We start from the raw sequence: 24321 nt of genomic DNA, 5'->3' as shown, positions 1-24321 counted from the left end.
GAGCTGGGCTGGCGTGGGAAGAAGCTGGGATGTTAGCGGAGAGGTTGACTCGGGGCAGCACAGGCAGAGCGAGCCACGTGGGCTTCTTTCCTCCCCGGCAGCCTGAAAGGCTGTCAGAAGCAGTTAGAGGATTAGAGAGAAATGGCCTGGGAGGAGGACTGGCAGGGCGCAGGCCCGGGACTCCCAGCTGCCCCGAGATGGCCATCGATAGAGGGTGGGTCTCCGAGGTGGAGAGGCTCCCCCTGCTGGAAGATCGCTGCCCGCTCGTCGAGCTCCCCAGCATGCTAGACGGGAGAGAGAGCGCGACAGTGGGCTAGTTCTCTGGTTCTGAAGATGCCGTGGTCACCCCCATGCCCTAGTACAACTCAGGCTGCTTAGAAGTGGGAGGGAGAGGGGCGCCTGGGTGGCTCAGTCGGTTAGGCGGCCGACTTCGGCTCAGGTCATGATCTCGCGGTCCGTGAGTTCAAGCCCCGCGTCGGGCTCTGTGCTGACAGCTCAGAGCCTGGAGCCTGTTTCAGATTCTGTGTCTCCTTCTCTCTGCCCCTCCCCCGTTCATGCTCTGTCTCTCTCTGTCTCAAAAATAAATAAACTTAAAAAAAAAATAAAAAATAAAAAAAAGAAGTGGGAGGGAGAGGGGCGCCAGTCGGCTCAGTCGGTTAAGCAGCCGACTTTGGATTTCGGCTCAGGTCATGATCTCATAGTTCATGAGTTCGAGTCCCACGTGGGGCTCTGCGCTAAAGCATGAAGCCTGCTTCAGATTCTCTGTCTCCTTCTCTTTCTGCCTCTCTCTCTGTCTGTCTCTCAAAAATAAATAAATGAACATTAAAAAAAGAAAAGTGGGAGGGAGAGACTCAGAGGACCAGGGAACTCGGGCTGTGGCAGGTGCCGTGTGTCACAGTGGAAAGGACACAGGCTTCAGAGTCCACAGACTTGAAGTCCAAGTGCCACTTGGCCACTTAGCAGCTGGTGACCTTGGGCAAGTCGCTTAACCGTCATAGCCTCAGTTTCCTCAACTATGAAATAGGAAGGTTGTGGAGATTAAATAGGATAATGGTGATGTCAAGGCCAGGACAGTGCCAAGTGCTGCAACAGCTCAGTGAGTTCTGCCAACAGCCCCACGGTGACATGTTATCATTACCTCCGCTTGATGCGTGAGAGCCTCGAGGCTCGGAGAGGTTCAATGACTTGCCCAAGGCCAGCTCCCAAGCCCAAGCATGTAACTAGCATGCTGTTCCAAACCCGCAGATGGTAGTTTCGCTCCCTGTTTTCATTGGGAGGAAAGAACTCTAGCTCCCGGAGGCCCAGACACAGCTCAGCCAAACTCGGTTCCCGAAGGGCCCTTCCATAGCACCTCAAGTCTTGGTGGCACTTTGCAGTTTACAGCACCTTTTAACCCACATTATGTAATAGATCTTTCAAAAAAAAAAAACCCTGTCTTCCCCCCATTAGCAGATGAGAAAACGGAGACCAGGGGAACTTAAGTCCCTTATTCACACAGGTAGGACAGGACATGGTAAATTAGCCTTGAAGCCATTCCAGTGCCTGTAGTTGCCTCCGGAACCCCCTGGGAGAGAGCACACACTATCTAACTCTAATGGTCGCTGTCGCCTCGGTGTGTGTGTGTGTGTGTGGTCTCCCCTATTCAAAGAGCAGATTTATTTTTTAATTTTCCAAGATTCAGTAATACATAGCTAAAAAGTCAAAACGTTCTGGGTAGAGTAATTCCAAGTAATTTATGTAGATACTCCACCCCCAGGAAGATGGGACCTTAACTCCCCGCTCCTTCGGTGTGGGCTTCATAGACTGACTCCCTTCCAAAGAGCACAGTATAGAAAGGGGGAGAAAAGAGTAGCATCTCAGGGAGAAACCTGACGAATATTACTTCAGTCAGGCGATCGAGGTTCCCTCAACCGTGATGAGTCATGTTCTCGGTATATAACCTTCACATGAAGCAATGAGAGTGGCGTGTCACCTCTGTGGTCTTCCTCCTGCCAACCTATAACCCCAGTTTCCTCATGACAAGAACAGCCCACAAAATACCCGATCAGGACTCCTCAAAACTGTCAAGGTCATCAGAAACAAGAAAAATCTGAGAAGGTGTCACAGTGGAGGGACATCGGCAGAGACGTGACAGCTAAATGTAATGCGGTGTCCTGGCTGGAATTCTGAACAGAAAAGGGACATTAGGAAAAAACTAAGGAAACCTGAATAAAGTTTAGACTTTTGTAATCATAATGTATCAATATTGGTTCATTAATTGTAACAAATGTACTACATTCATGGTAATCATAGAGGTCACCGAGTGTGGGGTATATGGGAGCCCTGTACCGGCTTTACAACTCTTCTGTAAATCTAAAACGGTTCTAAAAGATAAAGCTCATTTTTTAAAAAGTCAAAAGTTTCAAAAAGGTATTCAGTGACAAGTTGTGACAAGTTTCCCTTCTACCCTTGGCCAGTTGTTCGGTCATCTTCCTGAGCGAACTGCCATGTTTCTTCCCAGGGAGGTTCCAGTGAGGGAGTCTGGCTTCCACAACTAGATGGCTGGCTCTGAATCTTGAAAGAGAGGAAGAAAAAATACCCAGGGGTGCCTGGCTGGCTCATTCAGTGGAGCATGAGACTCTTTCTTGATCTCGGGGTTGTGAGTTTGAGCCCTATGTTGGGTGTGGAGAGTACTTACACAGAAAATCTTTGAAAAAAGGAAAACCTGAGGGGCACCTAGGTGGCTCAGTCAGTTGAGCGCCCGACTCTGGATTTTGGCTCAGGTCATGATCCTAGGGTGGCGAGATGATGGTGCCCCCTGCCCGGCTCTGTGCTAAGAGTGCTGGGATTCTCTCTCTCTCTCTCTCTCTGCCCTTCTCCCACTCGTGCTCTCTCTCTCTCAAATAAAAAATTAAAAACATTTTTAACTGATGAAAAACAATTTTAAATAAAGCACACATGAAAAATTACTAAGTGCCTTTCAAGATATTAAAACATTTTTTCTTAAAATTTTTAACATTTATTTATTTTTGAGACAGAGAGAGTCAGAGCATGAACGGGGGAGGGTCAGAGAGAGAGGGAGACACAGAATCTGAAACAAGGCTCCAGGCTCTGAGCTGTCAGCACAGAGCCCCATGTGGGGCTTGAACTCACGGACTGCGAGATCATGACCTGAGCTGAAGTCAGACGCTTAACCGACTGAGCCACCCAGGAGCCCCAAAACAAACATTTTTTTTTTTAATGTTTATTCAGTTTTTTAGAGACAGAAAGCGAGCAGGGGAGGGGCAAAGAAGGAGGGAGACACAGAATCCAAAGCAGGCTCCAGGCTCTGAGATGTCAGCACAGAGCCCTTATGAACCAAACCTATGAGATCATGACCTGAGCTGAAGTCAGACACTTAACCGACTGAGCCACCCAGGCGCCCCTTTTCAAGGTGTTTTAGATCACTGGCTAATAACCCCACCTATGGGTCATCCAGGGGAAGTAATTTTGTCTGACATAGTATTTACTATTGATTAGGGCCCAGATTTTCTATAGGAAGTTAAGAGGTTAACCTGTAGACGACTGATAAGTAGCAATTTATTTTTGTCTGGCAGAAAAAAAAAAAAAGTTATGGTGTTATTGCCGGGTAAGAATTAACTTTTTTGTACCTAACTTTTCAATCTCATTCCGGGATTCGTATTTCCACTGTCAGTAATGGTTTTTCGTTTCCTCCTTTGATCCTTCATTCATCAAGTACTTAAATACATCTTGGTACTCCCTATATATTTGTATTGGTCAAGTTTATCTTGGTGCAGATTTTACATGGACGAGTAGTAGCATGCCATACACGCTCTTCCACCCCTTGATGACTTTCACTTAATACCTCTTAGAGATAGTTTCACATCAGAACGTAAAGAGCTTCCTTACTCGTTTTACCACTGTATAAAATACATCATATGGATGTATACTTATCACAGCCATAAGCAATTTAGCTAGTCCCCTGCTGATGGACACTTAGGTTGTTTCCACTCTTAGTATCGCAAATAGCGCTGTGTGGACAACCTCCTAAGTAGATTAGAGTAGAATCATTTGTACAGATCTGGATGGGAGAGCAGAAGGGGCTCCAGAGGGCAAAGGAGCCTTAGGGAGGGACCTGATCACCTGCTCCCAGCCTGGCCTAGCCCATCTTTCCCTGACTTTGTGCCTGCCTGGCCTCCTCCTCCTGCTTCCTCCTCTCCATCCTGAGCTCCTGATATCTCCAGATAGGAAGGGCCAACCTTCGATTCTCTCCAGGCCTGGACTCTGGCTTGTGCTGTCTGGGCGATGAGGGTGCCTTGGAGAGGCGGATCTTGGGGGCTTGGGGCCTGGGGCTGCTATTGTCCCTGGGCTGTAGCCACTGAGGGCACATACTCAACACGCCCTGAGGGTTCTGGTAGGGGATGAGGGCCCTGGGGCCAGGGGCCACCTGGGGGGGCTGGGGATCTGGGGGCGGGGGAGGGGCAGTGCCTAGCAGCTCTGGCACAGACTTGCTTCGGGTGCCCAGTGCAGGTGGGTGCTCAGGGCACAGGGTGTGGCAGGCAGTGGTGAGGAAGGGACTGGCCAGGCTGGTCGTGATGGTCACAAGGTGGTCCAGGACACCCCCCTCCTGAGGAAACTGGGCAAAGGGGAGGCTCAAGGTGGCCTGGAGTCGCTCTAGAAGAGATGGGGCCGCCTGGGCCTGGGCCTGGGCCTGGGCCACGAGCCCAGGCAGGGCTGGCCACTCGGGCTGGTAATGCTGGCTGAGCTGCTCTATCTGGGGGCGCCGCAGCAGCTTCCGGATCCTTTGCACGGTGTCGAAGCTGTCAGTCAGCACTGCCCACTCTAGGGCCGTCTTGCCCCGGACAGGATCCACCGCTGTCAGCTCAGCACCTGGGAGGGGGCACAGGAGTGGCGTGCGATGGGACAGGGATTGGTGAGTTGCAGAAGGGCAGACTCTTTAGCAGCAGGCCTGATTGGCGTCAGATGAAAAACCAGAGTCCCACCCCGTCGCAGCTGGAATCCGGGAGCCATCAGTGGCTATAGCCTGGGGACAGTACCAGTCCCGGATCCCAACTTCCCAGTATAATGAAGGTGTTGGCTTTCTCTGGGATGCCTTCCATCTCTGACAAGGCAGGGTTCCAGGGACACGATGATGTGTAGTTGGGGCATGTGGCTGCGTGGGACATGCAGGGACCCTGGGTGGCTCAGTCAGTTAAGCGTCCAGCTCTTGATTTTGGCTCAGGTCGCCATCTTGCGGTTCGTGGGATCGAGCCCCCAGTTGGGGCTCCATGCTGACAGTGCAGAGGCCGCTTGGGATTCTGTCTCTCCCTCTCTCTCTCTCTCTCTCTGCCCCTCCCCTGCTCATGCTCTCTCTCTCTCTCTTTCCCTGTCTCTCTCTCTCAAAATAAATAAATAAACTTAAAAAAAAAAAAAAAGACTAAAGAAGAAAACTGAAGTCCAGAGAGGGGAAAAGACTTCAGAGGGACCTGTTGGGGGTCTCCGAACCTGGAATAGAATAAGATCTCCTGGGGCGCCTGGGTGGCTCAGTCAGTTAGGCATCTGACTTCAGCTCAGGTCATGATCTCATGGTTTGTGAGTTCGAGCCCCGCGTCGTCGGGCTCTGTGCTGACAGCTCAGAGCCCGGATCCTGCTTTGGGTTCTTTGTCTCTTTCTCTCTCTGCCCCTCCCCCACTTGTGCTCTGTCTCTCTCTGTGTCTCAAAAATAAATAAATGTAAAAAAAAAAAAAAAATTAAAAAAAAAAAAAAGACTAGAGATCTCCTGAGCCAATAAAGGGGTGGCGTGCAGGTGGCTCAGGACAGGGGGAGGCCCGAGCTGCACCTTCTGGGCAGGTGGAGTGGGGCCCTGCTGGTTCCCACTCCCCATTCTTCTGTTCATCAGCACACCCCTCGAATCCAGGTGGGGGGAGAGCAGTCAACTTGGGACAAAAGAGGGGTGTGGAGTTTCCTCCTTTCGCACCCCAGACACAGTTAGATGGCTTGGGGAAGGGAAGAGCTGGAGGCAGGGGTCCCCCAGGGTGATACACAGAGGGCAGCCCCACCTCAGGAAGAGTGAAGGCCCAAGACCGCACGAACAGTGTGAACTTCACTCCAGAACAACCCCACGCAGCCACATGCCCCAACTACACATCATCGTGTCCCTGGAACCCTGCCTTGTCAGAGATGGAAGGCATCCCAGAGAAAGCCAACACCTTCATTATACTGGTAAGGCCCAGAGAGGGAAGCCATCTGTCCCGGGTCACTCAGCTAGTGACAGAGCCCGGACCAGAACCCAAGTCTGGTTCCAGATAGCACCCTTTCTTGTTTTTCCAGCTGGTCTAGGTTATCCTCCCTAGACCAACATTCACCATGGAAATAGAGCTATCCAAGAGCTAGACTTTGTTGATTGTGAGAAGCTCAAGCACACTCCCCTCCTCCAGGAAGTTGGCCTCGATTGATCCTCCATCTCCACTTCTCTCTGCGACTATACAGCTGACTTAGTGTCAGGCTGGAGAGCTTGGGGAGGGACCGGAGGTCACAAATCCCGGTCCAGACCCCACGCACCTGCCAGGAGGAGGGCCGCCACACATTCCGAACGGTTCCGAATGGCGGCCTTCATCAGTGCCGTTAGCCCCCGCTGGTCCCGGCGCTCCAGGTCCAGGCCTGGGTAGTAGTTGAGCAGGAGACTCACCAGAGGCACATGACCTGCGAGGCACCAAGGACAGAGCTTAGCTGTCCCGGAAAGAGAGTGATGACGCCCCAAACACACCCTCCACCAAGCACAACAGTGTCCATGGTGGGAGAACCTTATACAAAAAGTGTGGGGTTGTGGCTCCATCTGAAGTGGGGGGGGGGGAATGGTAGGAGGTAAGGTCAACAGTCTGTCACCTGCTTGGGCAGCCAGCATGAGGGCTGTGTCCCCTTCCTTATCCTGCTGGTTCACATCGAGGAAAGGGCAGCGGCTGAGCAAGGCCACAACATTCTCAAAACCGCGGTAGCAGGCGACCATAAGACCTGTCTGGGGGAGGGGCAGCTCAGCTCCTGCTCTCTTTTCCAGGATCTCCTTGGGGTCCCTGTGCCCTCTAAATCCACACCATTCCCAGAGATGTCCCAGCCTCCAGGAAGACGCACCCTGGCTCCCTCCCTCCCTCCCAAGGATGCAGGCACTGAATGCGCGGCGCTGGGGACTCAGAGTTGCACCAGCTGCCCTGGGGAGCACCTGGGGTGGCTCACCCTCCCATTGCCATCCACCTGGACGGCCTCCTCCGGGGAGACCCCACCATCCAATGCGGCTTGGAGCTGGACAGGATCATTGCGGACACAGGCCCAGTACAAGGCCCCCAGCCTGCAGCCTGGGGCAGGGGTCTCGCTGCCAGGGCAGGACGATGCCTCCGACATGTCCGGCCCTCCCCGGCACAACGGCCGCTCTTCCTCTTCCAGCCCGGGGGGCAAGAAGACCCGTCGCTCCCCCTCACGCGGGTGCCATCTAGAACACAGAATGGAGGGGAGCAGTGCCTCCCTGTATCCCAGGGTGGGGTCCCAGCACCCCACCCACCTTATGAGAAGACAAGTTGTGGGCCGGGGCCCTAAGAGGGCAGCAGCGTTCGCTGGGAGGATCCCAGCGAGAGTCAAGGAGAGGGGTGGTCTTCCCTTTCCCGCAGGACCTTACCCGGCGGCGTGTGGAGGTTCCCCGGGAGGCAGCCATTGCCGGGGGCTCACGGCATCCCGCAGACTCCCGGGAGCACACTCCCCGGGTCTCCGGGCCGGCCCGACGGGGACTCTCTGTCCCCAGAAAGCAGCGCAGGTAACAGATGGCTGGACTTACGGAACGAGCTGCTGCAAACACCCCGGGGCTGAGCTGGATCAAGCTGGGTTAGTAGGGGATGGGGGGTCGGGAGGGGCGGGTGCTCTCCTCCCCCAGCGACCCGGACCCGCCCTGGAGCCTGCCCCGAGTGGGCGGGGCCCGAGTCACGGTGGCTCCTCCCCCAGCTCCTCCTGCACCAAAAACACACCCTTCGGAGGCTGGGGCGGGGGGGGGGGAAGAGGGGTCGCGAGGTGTCCCCCACCCAACCCCGGAAAGCCCGAAGTCCCTTTCCCTTCCGCCAAGCGGGGGTGCTGGAAGGAGAGAGTGCAGGGCAGATGTCTCCCTGAATAGGGGCTGGGACTGGGGGAGGTGGGGCTCCGGGGGTCCCCCGGACCTATTCTTTTGAGGTTCTGGGGAAATTAAAACATAAAGAATTGCCTAATTAGGAGTACATAAATTATGATGGGGGCTCCTGGGTGGCTCAGTCAGTTAAGCATCCTACTCTTGATTTGGGCTCAGGTCATGATCTCACAGTTTGTGAGATCCAGCCCCCTTCCAGCTCCAGGCTGACAGGATGGAGCCTGCTTGGGGTTCTCTCTCTTTGCCCCTCCTCTGCTCGTTCTCTCTCAAAGGAAAGAAATAAACTTAAAAAAAAAAAAAAAAAGAAACCATGACATAGTAAGTTTCATGGACTAGTTTTGGTATGGTAAATTAAATACAAAATATTTAAATTGCATTAATATTAGATAACTGAATGAAATTAGTTATAATTATTTATCAATAATTATTAAATCATTCTTTAAACTAATACTAAATATTAAATTTAATCGGTCAGTTTTGGACCTCAGTTGTAGAAAATTGAGCCAACCATATTCCTCTGTTTATATCACTCCCACGATCAGCATGTACAAGATCTTTTTTTAAATTTTAGTTTATTTGAGGGGTGCCTGGGTAGCTCAGGCTGGTGGGCGTCTGACTTTGGCTCAGGTCATGATCTCACAGTCTGTGAGTTCAAGCCCCGCGTCGGGCTCTGTGCTGGTCTCCGTGCTGTCAGTGCGGAGCCTGAAGCCTGCTTCGGGTTCTGTGTCTCCCTCTCTCTCTGCCCCTCCCCCACTCAGGCTCTGTCTCTCTCTATCAAAAAATGAATAAATGTTAAAAAAAAATAAATTTTAGTTTATTTGGTTTTTCTCTTTCATCCCTGATCCCTACAGCCGATTCTTCTCATCCTTCCGATTACCAACTGGTACTTATACATCCTTGAAAATGTACATTGCATTAGAAAAAGTAGTGTTGGGGGCTCCTGTGTGACTCAGTCTGTTAAGCATCTGACTTCGGCTCGGTCATGATCTCACAGTTTGTGAGCTCGAGCCCGTGTGGGGCTCTGTGCTGACAGCTCAGAGCCTGGAGCCTGCTTTGGATTCTGTGTCTCCCTCTCTCTGCCCCTCCCCCACTCATGCTCTGTCTGTCTGTCTCTCTCAAAAATAAACATTAAACAAATTTTTTTTAAAAACTAGTGTTGGGGGGCTCCTGGGTGGCTCAGTCGGTTGAGCGTCCGACTTCAGCTCAGGTCACGATCTCGTGGTTCACAAGTTCGAGCCCCACGTCGGGCTCTGGGCTGACAGCTCAGAGCCTGGAGCCTGCTTCAGATTCTGTGTCTCCCTCTCTCTCTGCCCCTCCCCCGCTCATGCTCTGTCTCTCTCTCTCTGTCAAAAATAAATAAAACATTAAAAAAAAAAATTTTTTTTAAAGTAGTGTTGGGGGGCGCCTGGGTGGCTCAGTCGGCTGAGCGTCCAACTTCAGCTCAGGTTATGATCTCGTGGTCCGTGAGTTCCAGCCCCACGTCAGGCTCTGTGCTGACAGCTCAGAGCCTGGAGCCGCTTCAGAGTCTGTGTCTCCCTTTCTCTCTGCTCCTAACCCTCTCTCTCTCTCTCTCTCTCTCACAAATAAATAAACATTAAAAAAAAATTTTTTTTTAAGTAGTGTTGGGGCGCTTGGGTGCCTCAGTCAGCTGAGTGTCAGACTCTTGATTTTCCCTCAGGTCATGATCCCAGGATCCTGGGACCCAGCCCCGTGTCTGAGCTGAGCACGGAGCCTGCTTGGGATTCTCTCTGTCTCTCCCTCTGCCCCTCTCCCACGATCGTGTCCTCTCTCTCTCTCTGTAAAATAAAAAATAAAAAAGGTAGTGCTGATGTATGAATGTTTTAACCAACACCTTAGAACTGTGTGACAGAGCTCATTCTGTTTTTTTTTTTTTTTTTTTTTTTTTTTTTACCCCACGCTGTTTTTGAGATCCACTCCTCCTTGCTTTCTGTGCTGTGTGCTAAGTCAGGAATGTCTTGGGTTGTAAGTAACCAAAAGCTGGCCTCCGGGTGTGGTGGGCACCAACATGGATTCCAAACTCCCTTTTAGAGTTTCTCCTGAACTACCGAAGGGAAAAAAACTAAAACGACACTTCCTCGATTCCCTCGCGTTAGGAATCTGTGATTTAGTTTCTGCTCTTGTGCAAGACATAAATTTGGAACAGAGCTAAATACCATGGGACATCTGTTTTGCTGTCACAGATCAGGACAGATGCAGTAGGGCTCTGGTGAGCAGCTTCCTGATTCATCGGCTTCCTGTAGCAGTGACTGCTGCTTCCCGAACACCGGCAGAGGTCATGTGCTTGTCGAAGCTGGGAGTTGTTTCTGAACCTAGAACGTGTTTCTCCATTCCTTTATGTTGCCAGCAGCCAGATTTATTTCTGTTGTCTACGGCTGAGCCCTAACTGACACAAATGGCTTAACTAAATAGGGGTTTATTCTTCACACAAGATTAAGAAGTTCAGGGATAAGCTGTTGGTGTTGATATAAACTAATGATGGCAGGGGCCTTCTCTGGGAGTCTCTTGACTTTTCCTCATGGTCACAAGATGGCTGTGTACTTCCAGCCACGACAGTAAAATGTGGTGAACGCACACCATGGAATTCTATGCAGCCGCTGAAAGAAATCTAGTAGATTATGTGTTAGACATCACTCATCAGATGGCACAATCCCCATCTCTCACCCCCGTCTCTCTAATCACTTTTTAGTTAAATGTGACCACGTAACACAGTTTTGGCCGGCAAAATACAAGCAGCGGTCTGATGGGTGACGCTCCTGGGAAAATCTTTGCTCTCTTGCTAAAAGATACGGGGCATACTTTTTATCTCGGTCTTTCTCCCCTCTTCTTCCCACTGCATAAAATTGCACCATTGTGGGGAGCCTGGGTGGCTCAGTCGGTGGAGTGTCCGACTTCAGCTCAGGTCATGATCTCACGGCTTGTGGGTCTGAGCCCTGCGTCAGGCTTTGTGCTGACAGCGCGGAGCCTGCGTCAGATTCTCTGTTCCTTCCCTGCTCCCGCTCTCTCTCTCTAAGAATAAATAAACATTAAAAAAAAATTGTTTTTAATTCCACAGTGTGCATCCATCAGATTTGACTTCTCTGTTCTTCCAGTGTTGAACACCCAGTTGCCTCCAACTTCCTGCCACTACAAATAACGCTGCATGGGGCGTCTGGGTGGCTCAGTCGGTTAAGCGTCCGACTTCAGCTGGGGTCGTGATCTTGCAGTCCGTGAGTTCGAGCCTCGCGTCAGGCTCTGTGCTGACAGCTCAGAGCCTGGAGCCTGTTTCAGATTCTGTGTCTCCCTCTCTCTGACCCTCCCCTGTTCATGCTCTGTCTCTCTCTGTCTCAAAAATAAATAAAGGTTAAAAAAAAATAAAAAAATAAAAAATAACGCTGCACGAACATCCCGGAACGCATCTAGTAGGCCTGTGAGAGAGTGTCTCTGAGACTGCTAGGTCACAGGGCACATATATGCTTAATGACCAGGTATTGTCAGATTGCGCCCTATTTCTGAAGTGTGCCCACCAGCGATGCAGAAAAGCCTCCCTACATCCTTGGCCACGCTCGTAATTATCCAGCCTTCTAATTTTTGTCAATCGGATGGTACAGAACTAGAAGGTAGTATCCCAATTTTACACCGGATTTTTCTGGTTATCGACAAGGTGAGCATCTTCCCAAATACCTGAAAGCCATGCTTGTGTCCCCTGCTGCAAACCGCCTGTTCCTAGCCTTTGTCCGATACTCTGTTGAGTTTTCTTATCTTTTTCTTATTGCTGTTTCAGGAATTCCTTTTAATATTCTAGATAATAAACCCATTTTTAAATGGTTTTTGTTTTTTAAGTGTATTTATTTATTTATTTATTTATTTATTTATTTTGAGAGAAAGAGAGGGAATGAGTGGGGGAAGGGCAGGGAGAGGAGAGAAACAATCCCAGGTAGGCTCCACGGGCCCAATGAGGGGATGGATCCCACGACCCTGGGATCATGACCTGAGCCCAAATCAAGAGTTAGACACTCAACCGACTGAGCCGTCCAGACGCCTCCATTGTCAAATGGGTTTTTAAGTGTCCCGACTGTACCACATACATTTTTGGAAAGTCATCAAAATTTCTCCTTATGCTTTGTGCCGTTGGGTCTTTGTTTAAGAACTTTCCACTCCAAGATCACAAAGATCTTCATTTATTTTATTAATCTTGCAGTTTTATTCGTTTCTACTTTCCTGTTTTGGGGGGATAGAGAGAGAGAGAGAGAGCGTGGGCATGGGGACACAAGCGGGGGAGGGTCAGAGAGTGAGCGGGAGAGAGAGAATCTTAAGCAGGCTCCAGGCTCAGCATGGAGCACCCTACTTGGAGAATGGTCTCATAACCCTGAGATCACGACCTGAGCTGAAACCAAGAGTCAGACGCTCAACCGACTGAGCCACCTAGGTGCCCCTGCAATCTTTTTAAAAAATTTTTTTAATGTTTATTTATTTATTTATTTATTTGTTTAAAAAAATGTTTAATGTTTATTTATTTTTGAGAGAGAGAGAGAGAGAGTGACAGAGCACAAGCAGGGGAGGGGCAGAGAGAGAGGGAGACCCAGAATCCAAAACAGACTCCAGGCTCTGAGCTGTCAGCACAGAGCCCGACGTGGGGCTTGAACTCAGGAACCGTGAGATCATGACCTGAGCCAAAGCTGGACACTTAACTGACTGAGCCACCCAGGTGCCCCTGCTATTTTGTTTTTAATAGTCTTTAATCCATCTGAATTTATTCTCATATACAGTGTGGAGAAGGGATCTGTTATGAATTGTGTGCCTGCTAAAATTCGTATGTGGAAACCCTCACCCTCAATGTAACTGTATTTGAAGACAGGGCCTTTGTGGACGTCCTTAAAATTAAATGGGGGGGGGACCCTACCCCTGCCCCACTTGTACTCTGTCTCTGAAAAATAAATAAATGTAAAAAAAAATTTTTTTTTAATTAAATGAGGTCATGGATTGGGGTCCAAATCCACTAGGGTTGCTGTCCTTTCAAGAAAAGAAAGAGACACCAAAGGTCCCTCCTGTTCTCTCTGTTCCTTTTTTCTTTTTATAATTAATTAATTAATTTTGAGAGGGGCGGGGGGGGGTGGGCAGAGAGAGAGAAAGAATCCCAAGCAGGCTCTGCAGTGACAGCGCATGACCCCTATGCAGGGCTCGAATTCACGAACCATGAGATCATGACCTGAGCCGAATTTGGATGCTTAACTGACTGAGCCCCCCGGGCGCCCCTCTCTGTCCCTTTCTTTCTCTCTCCCCACTGCCCCTGTCCCGTGTGAGATAGTGGAAAGGCCGAGTGAGGGCACAGTGAGAAATCTATGGTATATAAGCCAAGGAGAGGGTTCTCACCAGAAGCCAACCCTGTTGGCACTTTGGTCTTGGACGTCCAGCCTCCAGAACCGTGAGGAGATACATGTCTGTTGTTTAAGCCATCCAGTCTGTGCTAATTGTTGGGGATCCAGCTTCGTTTCTCTCCAGTTAGTGAGATGACCCCATCTATGAGACAGTTCTCTCTCCCTTGATGTCTAGTGTCACCTCTATGGTATACGAACTGCGAATTCTCTTTAATGTTTCATGCTGTGTTTTGAGTTCTCTGACGTCACCTTTTTAGACGGCTCTTCCGCGAAGGCCCCCTTGATTGCATTACTCTAGCTTTGGGGTCTGTCTGACTGCCTGACAGTGGGGTTCTCCATGTTCAAGTTTCTTTTTCAAAACCGATTTTTATTCTTTCATATAAACTTGCAAACAAGTTTGCTTTCCTTTAAAGCTTGCCTTTTTGCTCTTGCTGCCTTTAAAATCTTCTCTTTGTCTGTGGTGTTCTAAAGTTTTACTCTTGGGGCGCCTGGGTGGCTCGGTCGCTTAAGCATCCGATTCTTGGTTTCGGCTCAGGTCATGATCTCACAGTTCGCGGTCTGAGGCCCACCTTGGGCTCTGTGCTGACAGCATGGAGCCTGCTTGGGATTCTCTCTCTCTCCCCCCGCCCTTCCCCTCCCTGACTCACGCTCCAGCTCAAGCGCATGCATATGCGCACTCCCTCTCTCTCTCTCTCTCAAAATAAATAAACTTAAAAAATTTTTTTAAATAAAGTTTTACTCTTACGTGTAGGCATGAATTTCTTATTGTTTATCTTTCTTCAGATGTTATATCTATCCCGCTTTTGGATCTGTAAATTGTCCTTCATCAATGCTGGAAAATTCTGAAAATCTCCCATTAAGTTCACCTTGCCTCTGTCAAAGATAGACTGTGGATATTGTGGGGTGGCTGGCTGACTCAGTCGAAAGAGCATGAGCCCCTTGATCTCCAGGTTGTGAGTTCAAGCCCCATGTTGGGTATAGAGATTACTTGAATAAATAAAACTTAAGGGGTGCCTGGGTGACTCAGTCGGTTGAGCATCCGACTTCGGCCCAGGTCATGATCCCATGTTTCGTGGGTTTGAGCCCTGCATCAGGCTACGTGCTGACAGCTCAGGGCCTGGAGCTTGCTTCGGATTCTGTGTCTCCCTCACTCTCTGCCCCTCCCCCACTCTGTCTCTCTGTCTCCCAAAAATAAACATTAAAATAAACAAATACATACATAAATACAATAAAACTTAAAAAAAAGAAAAAGACTGGAAATTGAAGCTCAAGTTTGCCTAATTCAAAAATATTTTCAAAAATGTTTTTTAATTTATTTTCGACAGTGAGAGAGAGAGACAGAGAGACAGAGCATGAGCAGGGGAGGGGCAGAGAGAGAGAAGGAGACACAGAGTCCAAAGCAGGCTCCAGGCTCCAAGCTGTCAGCATAGAACCCGACATGGGGCTTGCACTCGTGAACCCCAAGATCATGACCTGAACTGAAGTGGACCGCTTAACCAACTGAGCCACCCAGGCGCCCCCAAAAAATATTTTCAGACTAAAGTAGATTCCATGTTTTGTTTCCTTGTCTGGGTTCCTGCCTTCCCTTAGATTTTAACCTAATAAATTCTTGCTATCTGGCCAGCTCTTCTAAGCTTTTAAAATAATTTGTATTTGTATTTTAACTAGCATTTTTAAAATAAATTTTTAAGTTTGTTGGTTTGTTTATTTATTTATTTATTTATTTATTTATTTATTAATTCATTCATTTATTTAGAGAGCACAAGTGGGGGAGGGGGCAGAGAGAAGGAAAGACAGAATCCCAATCAGGCTCCATGCACCTGCACAGAGCCCGATGCGGGACACGAACTCACGAACATTGAGATCATGACCTAAGCCGAGATCAAGAGCTTAACTGACTACACTAGCAGGCAGCCCTTAACTGGCATTTTTGCTGTTTTAACTTGGGAATATCAGTCCAGAGCCTAAGCAGTCATGCTATTGGAAATAAAATTTCCTCTAATCCTAATTAATTAAAAAACAATCTAATAGGAATATGGGCAAAAGACATAATTAATTCATAGAAGAAATACAAAAGGCCAATAAACATTTGTAAAGATGCTTAATCTCACAAGTAAGCAGGAAAAGGCAAATTAAAACAATAATGAAATATTATTTTGGGTCCACAGCTTAGCAAAAATTAAACATTAATAATATTAAGTGCTTACACTGTTGGGGGGAATGTAAATTAGTGAAGTATTTTTGGAAAGCATTTTGACAGCATCTTTCAAAATAACAAATGTACATACACATGAACCCAGAAATTTTGCGTTTAGAAATCTTTCCAAAACAGTACTCGTATATGTGAACAAAGATATACTGTATATACTTTGCAGCATTGTTTCTAATTGTAAAAAAAAATTTTCTAACTTAAAATGTTCATTAGTAGAGGAAGGGCTTGAAAAAATATGAGATATATCACATGAGATTATGTATGCCTCCATTAAAAAATAATTAGGTCCATATGGACTACTCTGAAAATATCCCTGAGACATGTTGTTAATTGAAGAGGAAAAAAAAAAGTGTGTGTGTGTGTGTGTGTGTGTGTGTGTGTGTGTGTGTGCGTGAGATTGGCTACTTACATGTATGCAAATGCATACAGAGGCCTGGAACAGTAGTTGTAAACATTGGCTGTACCCTGTACTCAGTCACTTTAAAAACAATAGTATGGGGCGCCTGGGTGGCGCAGTTGGTTAAGCGTCTGACTTCAGCCAGGTCACGATCTCGCGGTCCGGGAGTTCGAGCCCCGCGTCAGGCTCTGGGCTGATGGCTCAGAGCCTGGAGCCTGTTTCCGATTCTGTGTCTCCCTCTCTCTCTGCCCCTCCCCCGTTCATGCTCTGTCTCTCTCTATCCCAAAAATAAATAAAAACGCTGAAAAAAATAATAAAAACAAACAAACAAACAAAAAAAAACAATAGTATGAGGGGCGGGTGCCTGGGTGGCTCAGTCAGTGAAGCGTCCAGCTTTGGCTCAGGTTGTGATCTTGAAGTTAGTGAGTTCCAGCCCGGCATCAGGCTCTCTGCTGTCAGCACAGAGCCTGCCTCGGATCCTCTGTCCCCTGCTCTCTCTGTACCTCCCCCACTTGTTCTCTCTCTCTCTCTCTCTCTCTCTCTCTCTCTCTCTCAAAAATAAATAATTAAATAATTAACAAACAAACAGACAAACATTAAAAAAATAATGATGCCTGGTACCCACTCCGGAGATTCTGAGGTAATTAATCTGAGCACAACTTGGGTGATGGGATTCTAAAATCTCCCCATGTGGGGCGCCTGGGTGGCTCAGTTGGAAGAACATGTGACTCTTGGACTCAGGGTTATGAGTTTGAGTCCCATGTTGGGTACAGAGAGTACTTAAAATAAATTAATACATTTTTTAAATTAAAATAAAAAAGGGGCACCTGAGTGGCTCAGTCAGTTCAGCGTCTGGCTTCAGCTCAGGTCGTGATCTCATGGTTTGTGAGTTCGAGCCCCAAAGCGGCCTCTGTGCTGTCCGTGCGAAACCTGCTTTGGATCCTCTGTCTCCCTCTCTCTGTCTCTTCCTTGCTTGCGCTCTCTTTCTCTCAAAAATAAACATTAAAGAAAAAATTAAAATAAAAAATAAAATCTCTCCATGTGATTCTAACATGTAGCCAAGTCCCAGGACTCTTGTAAATGACCTGTGTTAAAGCATCGCCGGGGTGCCTGGGAGGCTCAGTCGGTTAAGCCTCCGACTTCGGCTCAGGTTGTGATCTCACAGTTTGTGAGTTCGAGCCCTCCATGGGGCTCTGCGCTGACAGCGCAGATTCTGTGTCTCCCCCTCTCTCTGCCCCTCCCCCACTCGCGCTCTTTCTCTCTCCCTCTCTCAAAAATAAATAAACACTGAGAAAAAAAATTTTTTTAAGCATTGCCAGTGGTTAACTTGAGGGAGAATAGGAATGAGGTGAAAGGAAACCCCATGTTTTCCTTTTACAACTTCTATGATGTTTGAATCTCCCACCAAGATAATTACTACTTCAGGGCGCTTGGGTGGCTCAGTCAGTTGAGCATCCAACTTTGGCTCCGTCATGATCTCACTGTTTGTGGGTTCGAGTCCTGCCCTGGGCTCTGCGCTGACAGCTCAGAGCCTGGAGCCTGCTTCAGATTCTGTGTTTTCCTCTCTCTCTGCCCCTCCCCTGCTTGTGCTCTTTCTCTCAAAAATAAATAAACATAAAAAAATCATTATTACTTCATAACAAAAGGGGAAAAAGAATCACAAAGATTTCCCTGATTATTTCCTCCTCTTCCTCCCCAACTGCCTATATGTATGTATATATATTTTAAAGTAATCTCTGCACCAAACCTGGGGCTCGAACTCCTGCCCCCAAGATCCAGAATCATGTTCCATAGCCTGAGCCAACCAGGCACCCCTCCCCAATCTCTCTTGTACACAGAGTTCATCGCTTCTCAGTGTTGCCTCTAAACGGCACCCATTCATTCATTCATTCATTCATTCAATAACTATTAACTGAAACCTGCTTTGTGTCAGACATGTACTTTGGCTCTTCACATGAGTTATCATTAATCTTGCTCTTGGCTGTTTCCCTCACCTTGGTCGTCCTTGTCTCCTGTATCTAGCACAGTGTTAGCCACTCAGGAAATGCAAGTTCCCTGACAGTCTCTCCTCTGGCCTGAAGAGCCTCCCCCTCCCCACCTCCAGTGCTGTTCAGCAATGACTGTAAAGGCATAGGAGACTTTGATCTGTGCTGAGAGGCTCCAAGGACATCTAACTAGGTAAAAGGGAACTTCATTTCACATTTTGCTTTTCCAATTATCTTCCTCCAAGCCTAGAGAAGCTACCTCTGGTTCAGCACAGAGCACCCCCAGCCTCGGCAAGGGTCTTGTTCTGCAAGGCCACTCTCAGCCAGCAGGTGGCAGCCCTGGGCAGGAATTAGGGGAACATCCTCAAACCAGCGTTGAGGTTATAGCATAGGGTCCTGGGGTTGGGTGTAGGGGCAAGGTCTTGGCAGGGCAGGTGCACAGGAGGAGGGGGATGGGGTCCCATTTGGGGTCCCAAAGCATGGTAGACAGGGGATTTATTTTTGTAGATCAGCTTTAGCCAAGCTGACTGGATACCCAGAAGGTTTGTGAGGTTTCTTTTACCTTCTGCCTGCAGCAAAGCTGTTCCATGGTGCCCTGTTCAAGCTTCTGTCCTCAGGAGGACTGTATGCTTGTCCCTTCCTAACCCCCTTTCCGGTTCCCCAGGCTGGGTGTTGACCCTCCTCGTGCATGTCTTTGCTGTTAGGGATGATTGTGGTAGAGGGGGACTGGAGGTAGCTGGTTAATGCGTAAAATACGATGACATCCTGGGTGTTACAGGTACATTTCAGTCAGGGCCTCAGTGTGGCAGTGTCGAGGATTAACCATGAGGGAACAGTACAGGCTATCAGGTTATCTTCCTTCTGATTTCTTAGCTGCTGGGGTCTTCTGATGGGGGTACACTAGAATGATCTTTTCTTGCCACTCCAACTTCCTTCCCTTCAGTCTTGATCTCCTCACTGCCTTCTGTCTGTCCATCTCCTTTCTGCCTGCCTGACTTCACCTCTTCACCATCTTTTCAGTTTTGATCTTTCTCATCTCATCGTCTGGATCTTTCCATCGTCTATCCTTCTAACACTCTCTTAAGCCCTGATCACATACATTGTCTGGAGCAGTGGCTTGAGTCTCTATCTGGTCCCTAACCATCATGCCATATCTCCAGCCATCTAATCCTTTGGGCCGGGGTTTGCAGGAGTCTTGGCTTGTGGAATTCAATCAGAAGGGAAGGGGAAGATTTGGGGAAAGTGTAGTGGCACATCTATAGAGAAAGAGCTCAGCAAACTCTCGAGTCAAGTTTAGAGCACAGGCCAGTCACTGGGAGGGAACCAAATGTACTGTCATCTCAACCTCTGGCTTTCTTCCAGGGTCTTTTTCCAGCACAAGCTCCCTATTCCCACCCTACAGGCCTGGTGGCAGGTATAGTGGGGGCCGGCAGTCAGTAGGGAAATGGCCTACCCCAGCTTAGGAACTAGACTCGGGACAGGACCCAACATGGTGGGATAGAGAATGGAGGAGATGACCTCTGACCCCAGCTCTGGCCTCTTCTGGGGGTCCCTTGTGACCTGCCATAGGTCATGCCCCCTCCTCCCTTACCATATCTACATCACAAAACCCACAGCTCGTAACTCAATGCCAGCCAGGGAAGTCTGGGATTGATTTAGGGTCCCTTCTGACCAGTTCACCACCACTGGACTATGGCCCCTGGGGTGGAGGTGGGGATGAGGGTCATGGGTGAAGTTCAGGCAGGGGGTCCTGACGACCACTACATCATACCTGTTGCACTCTTAGTGGATGTGTTGGGGGGAAGGGTCCAAGCACAGGAGTTCAAGGTTCTCACTGACCAGCCCCTTCCTGGCTCAGCTCAGGGCCATGCCGAGTGAGCAGTGGCCATGGCCTAGTAAGGATTCAGGGACAGTGTCCTCAGGATTCAGAGCCAAGGCATCCTACAAAACAGAGATTCTTGTTACCCACCAAGAGGGCGCTCCGATGGGTCCTAAGTGCCCCACCCCCAATCTCAGTTACGCTGAGTTACTCAAAGCCAGGTCTCCCCACCAGGAATGCCATAGCCCAAGGCCCACCACATTCTCCATTTATATTTCTCCTGGTGCATTTCTTATTGTTCGTTTCCCTTCATCCACCTTTCCATTCTGGAGATACCACTGAAGAATTTCCACTACTTGGAATATTTCAAACGTTTTTGACCATCACCCACAGTAAAATACATCTACCTCTGGCCCCAGGACACATGAACAACCACAGAACTAAAAGCAAAAGTTTTAGGTAACATTGTACATGATGTTTTCTACTCTATTCCATTTTGTTGTTTAAAAATGATTTCACAGGGGGGTGGTGCCTGGGTGACTCAGTCAGTCAATTAAGCGTCTGACTCTTGATTTCTCTCTTGATTTTGGCTCAAGTCATGATCTCTTGGTTTGTGAGATCAAGCCCCACGTTGGGCTCTGGCAGCGAAGAGCCTGCTTGGGATTCTCTCTCTCTGCCCCTCCCCCCCCCAAGTGCTCTTTCTCTCTCAAAATAAATAAATAAACTTAAAAAAAATGATTTCACTGGGGCGCCTGAGTGGCTCAGTCAGTTGAGCATTCGACTCTTGGTTTCAGCTCAGGGCATGATCTTGGGGTTCATGGGTTCGAGCCCCCCATGGGGTTCTGCGCTGATAGTGAGGAGCCTGCTTGGAATTCTGTCTGTCCCCTGCTGTCTCTCAAAATAAACAAACTTAAAAAAATGATTTCACAAACAACTAAGGGGCTGGCACTTACAGTTTATAAGTAACCTCTTATATTTTGACATCTTCACACGCAGTAAAGCCCATTTTATAAAGAGAAAAATCCCCATTATCTTCATAAAAGCCAGTGAGAAGGTAAGGCAGGGTTTTTCATCAACCCATTTTATAGATGAGAAACACAGACACTGAGCGGGTTAGTGGACCTGCTTGAGATCCCCCCTCTTCGCACCCCCCCCCCCCGCGGTGATTTTCTGAGATGGGATTCCAAGCCAGGTCGTCCATGTGCTGGTTTGCAGTTCCCTGTGCCCCCAAAGCTTCTCTCCCTCCCTCTCATCGCCAACCCTCCCAATTGACTTCATTGTCTCTTTCCAGTTTGAAGGCCATCCCCTTCCAGGAACATGAGGGACAGAGCAGCTGAGTAATTCTGTTTTCTTGTCATCTGTTAACACTGCACCATCTGCCAGCTCTACCCTGGGCTCCTACCGTCTCCGTGAGATGCCGGACGGCAGGGGAAGTGGGGGGGGGCGGTAAGGCTGCTGCCGTCCTGGAGTCTGGACCTCCGGGCCCCCCTTCACCAGGGAACTCCGAATACCCACACAAGGCTCATTTTTCTGCTCAGCCCCAACAGCAGCGGGCTAGAATTACAGGGATAAGCAAGGGAGCGGAGCGGGATGGGAGGAAGGACTTCCTGACGTCACAGGCATAAAACAATAGGATCCACCCCTCCCCCACTCTCAGGGTCTTGTCTTCAGGCCTCCACACCTCCACGGTGGAGACGGTGATGCTTCAGAGCTGTGAGGGTGACCTGATCCCAAGCAGCAGAAGCCCTGCAAGCCACTCGGGGTGAGGGCAAAGCAAGTCCGTCTCACAGGGAGCCCAGGAAGATTTATGGGGCCTCGGGTGTGGCTGGCTGTTACTCAGCCTCTGACTTTTTAATTCCCCAGTCTCCTCACCCACCCCGCCTCCTCCCCAAGAGGGCCTTTGTGCAGGACAATGAGGAATCTATAAATTCCGGGGGACAGGGATGTGGGGGAGGGGAGCACTGGTCATTTCAGCTCAGCATCGACAGCAAAGGGTGGCCTCCATGGACCCGCCACGTCTCATCAGATCCGCACTAGAGCCCAGAGAGAAGGGTGGGCCACGCCTTACCACGGTCTTTTACGGATAAAGAAACTGAGGCTCCGAGGCAAAAGGTATCTCTAGTCCCTTCTTCATTTATTCCACCTTTCACTCATGTATTTATTCTCCTCTCTTACTCTTCCCCGGGGCCTTCCCTCACTCGGGCATTCACTCAACAAACACACGTGTTCACTCCACGAAAACCCACTGAGTACAAACTCGGTACCAGGGCAAGTCCAGAAGACACAACAACTGGTAAACCCTGGCCCACCCTGGAGGGGCACGCAGCAGTGGACTGTGACTCAAGAAGGGCCAAAGTATGGCTCCAACCCCCAGCTTCTCAGGCTGGCAGCCTGCACCCTTGTCCTATTCCTTCCCAGCAACAACCCTCTGCGGCTGACGAAGTGCTTTCATGAGCGTTTTTAAATTTAATCCCAGCGCTGGCTCTGGCAGTTAGGTAGTATGTAAGCCTTCCCCAGTCTTTTGCTAATGTGGCCCCACGAGGATAAGTGGTAGCCCAAGATCACTCCTCTGGTGGGGGGCAGAATACCAGGACCCAGGCCCTTGCCACTGCCCCACGGCTGTGGCTATACTCCTGGGTGCTGTAGGGATCCAGAGCATGGGCCTGGGCTGTGGCCCTACACTTCCTCTTCTACCCACTTGCCCAAACTAGCCGTGTGTCCCCCACCCCCACCCCCCATGCTGATCCTTCCCTAACGTTCTGTCCTCCTGTTCCATTCTGCCTTCCTGCTCCACTTATTAAATGCCCCGGGTGCACCTGTGTATTTATTTACTCAACTCACCCATCTGTTGTACAATAATAACCAACTCAGTGCTGATGATGCATGCATGTGTTTGCAGACTGACCACACATTCTTGTGTGTGTCCTAGTATGTCTCTGCTGAGGATATTAGTATCTACTTTGTTGTACAAATTAAATTAGTTAAACTATGTAAAGCACTTAGAATAATGCCTGGCACATCGTAAATGCTCAATGAGTCTTGGCTGCTAAGTTTACTGATACTGGAAACCACAGGCCTGCCCTAATCTATGAGGCATTTAGGTGAAACATAGGTGAATACAGGGATTTGCCGCTGGCTTCTCCCAGGGAGGGGCCCCCTTCCTTGGAAGTGACCAAATGGATTAGTATCCAGTTCATTCCCCAGGGACTCCTGCATTCCTTAAATGCGTGAAGTACGTTCAGCACCTCCTAGGTCTGTGCCAGGCATTGTGCTAGCAGAGAATAAGAAAGACACCTGCTGTCATTCTGGTAAGTGAAACAAACCACAAACCAAGTGAATAAAGAAGATAATTACAGAAAGCAGTTAAGTCCTGAAGAAATAGATACAGTTAAGTGACACAGTACACCAGGCAGTTGGGTGTGGGGCTGCTGTAGCATTGTGGTCAGGATTGATGGGGAGCTGACAACCCTGTGAAGGATCTGGGCAGAATGTTCCAGGCAAAGGGAACAGCAAGACCGAAGCCAGAGGTGGGGAAAAGCTTGTCAAGTTCAAGGAATAAAAAAGGCAGCCAGTGTGAGTGGCATCTGGGCAGAGGGGAGAGTGAACTAGGAGAGGTCAGAATAGGCAGGGGCAGTGTTAAGAAATTAGGGCTTTCCTCCAAGGGAAGCTACGCAAGGTTGTTAAACAGGGAGTGACGTGCTCTTTTTTTTTTTTTTTTTTTCCTGATTGGTATTTTTTTTTTATTTTTTTTCAACGTTTATTTATTTTTGGGACAGAGAGAGACAGAGCATGAACGGGGGAGGGGCAGAGAGAGAGGGAGACACCGAATCGGAAACAGGCTCCAGGCTCTGAGCCATCAGCCCAGAGCCCGACGCGGGGCTCGAACTCCCGGACCGCGAGATCGTGACCTGGCTGAAGTCGGACGCTTAACCGACTGCGCCACCCAGGCGCCCCTTCCTGATTGGTATTTTTAACGTCCCCCTGGAAGCTGTGTGAATTGACGGTCAGGGTCCAAGAGAGCAGACAGATGACTTTGCAGTTGTGCAAGGAGGTGATAGGGGCTGAGACACAGGAGGTGGGGAGCTGGGACTGATCCAAGATACATCTTAGAGACAGAAGGGACAAAATTTGCTAGTGGACTGGACAACAGGGGAACGATGGGCGAGGAACTCAGGAAGAAAGAACCAGGGAAGCTCAATTGGTAGAGTCATCTCTGTCCTGAGCCACGAGTGTCCTCCAGCTCTCTTTGGCCCTGCCCCAGAGCCCCAGAAGCCTACTCTAGCCATTTACTCTCCCCCCTGTCTACAGTCAGCAGTCCTAAAACAGGGGCAGTCCAGACCCGCTCATCGGGACCCTTTGTAAGAAAAAGCCCCTTGCCTTCCTCCAGAAAGAG

The 24321-nt window shown here is 49.2% G+C and overlaps 1 protein-coding gene across 5 annotated transcripts; it reads right to left on the bottom strand.

Annotated features, from left to right (window-relative positions):
- Positions 1 to 3536: 3536 nt before the first annotated feature.
- Positions 3537 to 23657, bottom strand: ANKRD33 (ankyrin repeat domain 33). Of its 5 annotated transcripts, XM_045061829.1 has the most exons (6): positions 21331 to 23657; positions 19881 to 20050; positions 7210 to 7462; positions 6865 to 6994; positions 6541 to 6681; positions 3537 to 4869 (listed from the first exon to the last, which is right to left on the bottom strand). In XM_045061829.1, exons 3-6 carry the CDS (start codon positions 7372 to 7374, stop codon positions 4139 to 4141), a joined length of 1167 nt encoding a protein of 388 aa, XP_044917764.1. In that variant the 5' UTR covers positions 7375 to 7462; positions 19881 to 20050; positions 21331 to 23657; the 3' UTR covers positions 3537 to 4138. The 5 variants fall into 5 exon arrangements, with proteins under 5 accessions (XP_044917764.1, XP_011282248.1, XP_019690525.1 ...); XM_011283946.4 differs by lacking the exons at positions 19881 to 20050; positions 21331 to 23657 and adding an exon at positions 7646 to 7986; XM_019834966.3 differs by lacking the exons at positions 19881 to 20050; positions 21331 to 23657 and adding an exon at positions 7646 to 7986 and having other exon boundaries at positions 7228 to 7462.
- Between the last annotated feature and the right edge of the window lie 664 nt (positions 23658 to 24321).

The sequence above is a fragment of the Felis catus genome, chromosome B4 (assembly GCF_018350175.1).
Source record: "Felis catus isolate Fca126 chromosome B4, F.catus_Fca126_mat1.0, whole genome shotgun sequence".
Lineage (NCBI taxonomy): Eukaryota > Metazoa > Chordata > Mammalia > Carnivora > Felidae > Felis > Felis catus.
Note: the sequence above shows the minus strand (reverse complement) of the source record. Positions and strands in the feature narration are given on the sequence as shown.